Below are 8,925 nucleotides of genomic sequence, written 5' to 3'. Positions count from 1 at the left end.
AACGTGTGTGTTCCCTGTTTTCAGCCTGGATGTACCCTGCAGGTGTCTCTGCCTGGGGAAAGGGTGAAGGTGTGACCCCCCTGGAAGCTGCCTGCAACTTTAGGGGACCAGCTGGCCCAGACTCCAGCACTTTGTACCCTTTTGCAGGCTGATCTGTACCAAAATCAGTCACAGTCGTCCCAGCTTCCCTGCCTTTGGAATGCATTCGTTATGTGGTCGTACAAACAGTTCCTCCTGCAATTCCCACCTGGCATTCTAATCTTAGGGAAAATCACATTTCCAATCAGAGGCAATGGCAAGGGAGTGGGTGCCTGTGTGTGGGGAATAGGACTCAAAGACCTGACTGTCTTTCCTTGCTGTCACCCAGCTGCTGCAGGGCATTTCTGCTGGGTTAAAAATATTTGATGTTGCAATATTTTTCTGAAGCGAATAGCTATTAAATTGCTCATACTTCCAGCTTTAACTGCATTTTAACAAGCAATGTTTTGGTTAGTCAGCCTCGATGAAGCGTCGTTTGCATGGTTTTCAGCCGAGGCTGTCTGTGGGAGGCTGCCAGTGCTGGTTTCCAGAGGGACTTCAGCACACCCACTCTTGACTCACTCCTTTCCTGTTTTAGGTTTCCTGAAGCTCCTGTGCGGTGATGCCCCGGAATGCCTCATGGCAGAGCCGCCCGGCCGCCCCGCTGGAGCGTGGCGCTGCCCTGTAGGGAGCTGGGTAAGTGAAACCTCATCCTCGGCATGGAAAATGCTGCCTGACCCCATGGCCCGTCCTCACAAACCTGCTCAACAGCTTTCTGCTGGTCTCATCAGCCCCCTCTTGTGCGTCACACCACGCTCTCCTGGCTTCATCCGCATTGGAGGGCGGTTTGTTGGGAAGTGGTGGATGCATGGGTTTCTTATTTCTAATATGCTTTGGTCAGTTTCCTCTGGAGAGTTGATTATGTGTTAGATGGGTGGATGGTGAGGATATAAGGGCAGAACTAACAGGAGCTGGACATGCTCACTAAGTTGTGAATTATACCTTCATTGCCTTTATATACATACATATATATGTACAGAAGATAAGCATTGGGATGAGGAAGGTGAGTTAGAGGACGTGCATCTGAAATACCTTCTTGTTCCTCTCTTTAAAAAAATTCATTTCTGGAAAACTTTTTTTCTGCCATGAACACTGCTGATTTCCTTCATGTGCTATGAGCCCCATCACATCTTCCGTGTACTGCTGAAATTTGTTAGATGTGACTACTTGTTATGGAATAATTACTTTCTATGTGTTACTCCAGTTGTATCATTTCCCTCTTGCAAAAGTAAGGTGTGGTGGGTAGCTGGGACCCCCTGTTTGACCCTCTAAGGGAGGCATTTGGCTGTTTTTTGTGCCTGAATTGGTCTTGGGCCTTTCTTTATGATTTTATCAGTGATCACTATGTTGCTGGGGAGTCTTGATGAGACACAGAAAATTCTGCTTACAATAGTCATATTTGGGAATAAATCTAGATATTTTCATATGGTTGTCAGCTGCTAAACAGAACTGTGGACTTCTGGACCTAGATCCTTCTAACAGCCTTGGCAACAAGTCCCATGGGTCTAAAGGAATGGCTCTAGGAATTGATCCAGCTGTCCAAGAGGAAGGGCAATTAAAGTAATCATTGACATCTGATCAAGTACTCATTGACATTTGCTTTAACTACATATATGGAAGGAAGGAGAGTACCTGATGAAGAAATGTAACTGAAATGAAGACATATTCTCTTGGTTTTTCTACAACAAAGAACTGTCTTGAGCAGTCTGAAGCCTGAATATGCCAAGCAGAGCTAAGAAGAAATTATCCTGTTTTATATTGATAATGCAGTCTGATGCTGGGACAATTCCTCAGACCTTTGGTTTAGGAAACTTGTAGATTACTGATGGACTGTTGCCTTTTGGATTTCTTTTAGGTTCTGACAAGAATGCATTTTGATTCTCTGAATTCCCCAAGGCCAAATACTTATGTTTTTGATCTACTACTGTAGTTGCTTTAGCAAGTGCTAGCTCACTAATCCAGTGGTGGACATTCATCATTAGTGTCTGAATCAACAGGTAGAGATACTGCTGATTTTGAAAAATAGTCTGATTCCCAGGAAATGATCTTTCAAAGCTATGTTGTTAACTGATTATTTCCTGTCTGGTCCCATCATCTTGTTTGGGAGAAGATGATTGCAAAGAAGAGTCTTTTCTGTCTAGAGGCCCACAAATTCAGAGGAAATCTGAGCCTGTTGTCCTGGTTTCCCTGGGGTGGAAACTACATGGCTGAGAGATCTGTCTGCATGGTCAGGGTTAATAAATTATTTTGTTAAACTGGTCCACTTTGTGATCTTGAAAGCACTGTCAGTGGGCTGTTCTGGTGTCTGAGGGCTGGGGCACTGGAGCAATGTCTCTGGGAGGATTTGTAGCAGTGGTGGGTGATGGCTGTTGCTGAGAAGAAATGTGAATTGTTGTGTCATCTATGCTGATGTGAAGCTGTGTGTGAAGTCACTGTTAGCAGAGCAGCATCAGTACATTGGCAACGATCTTTTGAACTGATGACCAGGTCCTGTTCAGGCAAAATAAATGTTTTGAGGTTTGTGGTTGCAATCTGTGCCCCCAGAGGGGACTGTACTCTTATTTGCCTCTTGGGTGGATGTCAGCAACTGCTCCTCTCATCGTGAGATCTGACCAGTGGAGTTACCTTGTCATCAGGTTTTGTGATGCTGTAAGCTCAAATGTTTGAAGCTGTTTCTGTTCACCATGCTTTGCATTTCTTACTGGCTGTCTTGAGACAGACTGAGTTTAAATTCACCTTACTGCTGTGTTTGTAGTTCTGACGGACAGACTCTGAGTCTCTGCAAGACACCTTCTTTGAATCTGAAGCACTTTTTAAAAGAAGGTTTAGTACTTGAAAATTACTTCTCCTTTGGGATTTTGCTTCCAGCCAAAGCTGGGAGATAGCAAGGCTTTGAAGTGGGGTCTAGGAGGGTGGTGTATCAGTCTTTCCCTCTATCTCTAGTTAGTGACACTACAACCTTTTGTATCTGCTTTAAAGAAATATTTTCATGTTTTTAAAAAAACTCTTTCCACAGTTGATTATTCACTTCAATAATTTTATTTGGAAGAGGGTGGATGTAGTTCAGTAGAAATTTGCTTTATGGTTGTTTTTAATGATGCAGACACTTTCCAGTAGTAGGTTTTTTGGGGGTCAGTTGATTCACACATATCAGCCATGACTGGCATTCACTGTGTGTTGATGCTTGTTTTTGAAAATAACTGATTTTGATCAGTTTGGTTATACCAGATGAAATAGGTTTATTTTACGCAACCTCATTTCAAAATGGGAATGGCTGTGTGGTGGGGCAGAGCTGCAGCACATGGAAGTTTCCCAGCCTTGGCTGAGCTGGTGTGGATTCTCAGCAGTGAGCTGGAGTTTTGCTGCAGCCCAGTACAGTGATTTTAGGAGCTGAAAGGACCAGCTCCAGTAGCTGGGTTAGCTGGAGTTGAAAGCTGTTGAGCAGCTTGAGCTTCATCAGCCTGGCACTACTCTACCTCTCCCTCCCTGGCACCACTCCTGGGCTTGTTCTTGAAAACCCCTGTGAAAATGGTGGGGTTAAAGGGAATCTTGTGATTCTTTGTGGCTACTTATTGTTATTTTCCTGCTGCCATGAATAATCACTACACATATTTGGCTAGTTGCATTACATGCTCATCATTTACCAAACTAGCGTGTTCAGAGGGTGTTTTTCTTTTCACTTCTGCTTTTCAAATTGATTTTTTTTCTGAGTGTGGTGGGCAGTGTGTGTGTGTGCTCCTGGTATCTTTTAATTCAAGTTTTCCTTCTGAGTCCTTATCTCTGCATATATATTTATGTTGGGTGTTTGTATTTTAAGTGCCCAAGTTGGAAATTGACTTTTCTTGATAGTGTGCCTAAGGTATTTGCACTGTATCTTTCCTGTGCCTGTGTGCATAAGCAAAACAGATGTACCTGATAAACAATTTTGACTTTCTCTCAGTCATTTAAATGAGTCAGAATTCTTTTTCTTTACAGATTTTGCCTTTGCCAGTGTGTTGTTCTCAGGACTGTTTTCTCTCCTTGTTCTTTGGTGTGTCTCTGGCTTGTGTGGTTTCTGTATTTCTCTTCTGCTTTCACCTTTCTTTGGAAATCAAAGGAAACATCTTAGTTTCTGGCACTTCTTTATCAGCCCTTTCCTCCTTTTTATTAATTTCCTTTCTTTCTTTCTGGGATAACTGCAACCTTTGCCCATCCTGTGATGGGATACTTGTGTCACAGATGTTCTTGTGAGGTGCCTGAATTGTATGGGGGGAAACTTCATTCTGAACAAATGCCCAGTTTCCTGATCTTTTAAGTTCTACCTTGTTTGCTAAAAAAGTATTTTACAGAGTATGTATATGTGTGAAGATCTTTACTTCATCAGTTTGGATTCATTCTCACACCTGGCAAGTCAAGAGACTTGGCACTGAGAGCATTTCTTTATCTCTGCAACCTTATGCATATATATATTAAGTAAATTTTGCAAAATATTCTTCTGAGGAGTGCAACATCCTGAGAGAGGCAAATGGTCTGTAGAAAGAAATACTGTAAAACTCTTTTTACCTTCTTCTGTGCTCCAAGATGTAGTTCTTAGTAGCTCCTGGATCCTGACACACTGAAGAGAGCCGTGATAAAGAGGTCCTGTGTTCCTCCTTATTTTTTCATGCTGGAGCAGATTCATTTACCACTCACTGTAGTCTCAGTTCTGTAGCCCTCAGCACTGCCCTGGTACATTTTTGGTGTAATCATAAAGCTGTCTATTTTAATTGGAGACTGAAATTTATCTGCTCTTTGAGGTGATAGCTCCACCCTTTCCTCCCCAGGCTGTAGAAATGCTGTGTCTTCCACTGAAATGTCAATAAGGAGACACAGTGACCTCAGAGGCTGGGCACAGTACTTGCCAGGGCCATGACTTGGGCAGTGTTAGCACAGTGTATGTATGATCCCTCAAGGTGAGACCCAGGGCACCATGCTTCTCCTTAGGCAATGAGCCTTTGCCCATTTTCAAGGCAGACACATCTGCACATGAAGATGAAAAGAGACCCCAGCTTGTAGCCTAAGAAGCAGAGTCCTCACCCAGCTGGGTGTTCATTAAGAGTGGAGGAGGTGTTATTTTCTTTCTTTCCTTTGTTCTATTCAAGAGGATTTACAGAACCTTCTGAGGAGGAGAAAAGTGTTGATTTTTAACATAGCAAGCCCTGAGGTGGCATTTTGAGGGACTGCTTGATTTTTTCATTTTTGTTCCTCACGAGCTGCAAAGGTGTCTTGGACTCTGACCATCTGATTACTCCTTCCAAGAAGGATGTTTACTTTCCTCTTGAATAGGGAAGGGTGGATTTTTGACCCTAATGAACTTGAGAAGGGTAGGTGGTTTTGCAGTGAGAGCTATAGAAGAATGTGTAATTTTAGCAATGGGGAGTGTAATTAGGGAAACACACTGGATCCTAGTCTGAAGCTGAAGTCCCTCCATTAATGTAAGACATGAGTGCCAAACATGGGAGTATCAGGATAGAGAGGTTTCCCTTTGCTTCTGTGAGGAAGTTTTATTTGCTCAACTTCCACCAGTTAATGATCAGCTGGTGTATGTTATTCCTGCAGAGCTGACATTGTTGTGGGTCTGTTGTGATGTACACGGCCTCCTGCCCAAATCAGGATGAGATCTAATATTTTGTGTCAGTAGTTCGAACCTCAGACCAAACACTGAGTTCTGCATTTTCTCCTGAAGGTGTTTTATCCCTCTCTTATCCATCACCATTTTCAGGAAACATCCCAACCTGCACTGCCAGCGCTCCTCTGCAGAGTGTTTATTGTTGGAAAGGTTTACATTCTCCCTCAAAGATCCTTCTTGGTTATCTGTCAACTTTCTCTCTGGATTTTCTGTTTGGTTGGTGTTCTGCTGCTAACCTTCCACCTAACTCTGGGGCTGAAGTATTCCTACAGCTTTTTAGTTCTCACTAGGGTCTAGGGGCATGCTATGAAGCTCCTGATGTTTTTCTGATTGCTGGCCACAGCCCAGGAGAGGTCAGTAGCATCACTTATCCCCTGCTGAACACTGGGAGTCTCCCATCCAGTTTCTGCCATGAACTGAGGCATTGCTGAGGTATCAAGAGATTATTTGGCCTTTGAGTGTTGAGGGAGGGAGAAAGGATTTATCAAATTTTTTCTTGAAAATATCTGGTGATGTGCAGGGAGCAGAATGCAGGGCTGTCAGTGCCACCCAGGTTAAGGAGAACATGTTGTGGAGCAGTGTGATGCACAAGCAAATGCTGTAAAGTGCAGCAGATATCAATCAGTAGCATCTTGAACATCTTGTACTGGGTGGTTTTAAAACTACCTTGGGCATATCCCAGCATTTGGGGGAAAAAAAGTCAGTGCTGGAATTTTGATGATGAGACATAATGTGAAGAAAATGTTACAGCAGTCAGGTTTGTCAGTGATGTTCAAGTGCTCTGTACCATTTTTATTGCTATCTTAACTTTAAATTAACTGCTTCTGTAATATATAGTCCTGACTACTTTGGATCCAATATGACTTCAGGGACAAAATATCTTCAGTACAGAGATGCCTTCTTGTATATTCTTTTTCTGTTAAAATAATCAAGATTTAAAAAGAATGCATGGAGTATGGTCATAGCTCCAGAGTGGATGTGGATGTTGAGCAGTCATCATGGCAGTGCTGGAAAATACTTGTGTAAGTAAAATGTACTATCTTGGGTCTAGGGTGGGTTTTTTAAAAAGACTAAAAAAACCCCCAAATCTGGGAGTTCTAGAAGGCTTGGAAGCAACTAGACTGTACTCGTTGTGATGAGTAATTATGGAATTTACTCTCAGAGAAGAACATGGTTAGTAGGGACTTTGTCTTGAAAATTATTTTTAACATGATGAAAAATGTCTCATCTGTCTGTTTCTTTTCCATGTCTATACTATTTGTGTCCTTCATTTCTTTTATTAGTAAATGAGAGGGGAAAAATGGGAATAACTTCAGGAAATACATGAAGGCACAGTAAACAGTACTATGGGAACAGTAAATAAAGCATCTGCTTTTGATTTTTCTGTGAAATCATGAAGTAACTGGAGCAAAACACTTGTTGGATATTTTTTCACTTCTATATCTCCTGTCACGCTTCCCCTGCTTCTTAGAGTTTCTCTTTTTCTCGAAACAGTCGCTTCATTGAAACCAAGACTGAAGCCTACAAAGGAGCCATAGTGAACGAATAATAAAGGACAGAGATTCCAAATGTTGTTGGTCTGGGCTGGATTTTTCTGCAGCGTTTGTGCCTGGTTTGGGATCCGGCCGTGACCCTTCCCGGCAGTGCGTGTTTGCGCGGCAAGGCCGGGGCCTGCAGCTCTGTGGGCCCCACTCATTTGCTGTGGAGAAATTAATGTAAACATGGCAGGTAGCTCACCGTTTTCACTGGTGGAAGGGGTCTGTGGCATTACCTAGGGAGGTGAACTGGGGGTTCTTTAGCATTTTGCTGGATTATTTGTTCTTTGTCTCCCCTCCGGTCCGTGCCCGGTCGCGCACAGATTAAGGCTCCTGTCACAGCGGAGTAGCCAACATGGGGCTCTGCCTGAAGCTCTTCCTAATCCAGGAATGCATCCTGTTTGGGGCTATGTGCATGCCTGGCAGGGGCTGGTGGTTAATCCCATCATGGTTTTGATTTGGAACCAGGGCACAGACCCGATACAGCTGCAGTCAGCAATGGGGTGCCCAAATCCCTTGTGACTGACGCACGTCCTGACATTTCCCTTCTCCTGAGGAATGTACCAGGGAGCTGGTGGCTAGTGGATTTATGGCTTGCAGATCAAGGCTTGCCAGACTTGCCAGCATGGCATTAGTGAGTAGGCTTTTACTACATTTTAGTGGTGTCCTGGAGGTTTGTTTGCTGTTCCAAGCATGTCACTGCAAAATGGTATTAAATGGGAAATAAAAATGGAGACCTTTTTTAAAACATGAAATATTTTAAGCAAAACCCATATATTTGTCTACAAACTTTTAATGTTTTTATTCCTTTAATATTAAGGGCTAGAAGTCTATTGTTTTGGGGGTTTTTTTAAAATATGAGTCTCTTATGCAAACATCACACTTGAAGAACTAAGACTTTGAAAGAGCCAGATGATATTGTGAAACTCTGGAGGGAAAAATATGGTGCTTTATCTAACACTGTAGATAGCTCCTTAAAGTACTCCCTCTGCTTCCACATCCCTTTATTCTGGGACATGAAAGAGAAACCTGAGCCAATACAGGATTACAGAACTAGGTTACAAACCTGAAGCTAGGTCATTTGTAGTTAAAGCATCAGAATTTTATTTTATATGCTTATTTTGGTTTAAAATTGTATGCATTTGGAAAACTGTCTCTTCCCATGAGAGTTCTTTCTTTCAAGTAATTAATGCAAGACAGTAAGCAGCAGAGACAATGAATTGTAAAATTTCATTGCTGGTTTACAACAAGAATTTGAACCTCATCCATCTGTCATCAAAAAAAAAAAAAAAAGCCTTTCAAAAAGCAGATGGTCTTGTAACTAAAACAGATCTGAATTCTGGCAGACAGGGTGAGAAACATGCCTTGTGAGAACAGAGGAAAAACTGCACTGGGAACTGTTCATCTTGGTGGAATGCTCCAGCCATGAATACCTTTGCTAATTCTGCCTTGTACAATAGTGGGCAAAATCAATAACTTCCCTTCCAGCACAGCTTTTTCTGAAAGGTGTCATTTCCTAATAGGTATTTTATAAGCAACTTAAGTGCACTTTCTGCATGTTAATAACAAGGGTTTTTGCATAGAAAGGATTTAATTCTAAGTGGAAATCATGGATTAGCATATCAAGTAACCCTTCAAAATAAAACTCTCTACTTACAGTGCTAT

At 42.4% G+C, this 8,925-nt stretch overlaps 1 protein-coding gene across 1 annotated transcript in view; it reads left to right on the top strand.

Annotated features, from left to right (window-relative positions):
• Positions 1-616: 616 nt before the first annotated feature.
• Positions 617-8,925, top strand: part of KIAA1217 (KIAA1217 ortholog) — a 335,499-nt gene continuing 327,190 nt past the window's right edge. Inside the window, exon 1 of the mRNA XM_063149891.1 lies at positions 617-714. Coding sequence (XP_063005961.1) covers positions 651-714 — 64 coding nt within the window. The 5' untranslated portion in view covers positions 617-650. The remainder of the gene's footprint in view (positions 715-8,925) is intronic.

Source organism: Melospiza melodia, chromosome 1, assembly GCF_035770615.1.
Source record: "Melospiza melodia melodia isolate bMelMel2 chromosome 1, bMelMel2.pri, whole genome shotgun sequence".
Classification (NCBI taxonomy): Eukaryota; Metazoa; Chordata; class Aves; order Passeriformes; family Passerellidae; genus Melospiza; species Melospiza melodia.
The sequence above is the reverse complement of the archived record's forward strand: the minus strand, read 5'-3'. Positions and strand labels throughout refer to the sequence as shown.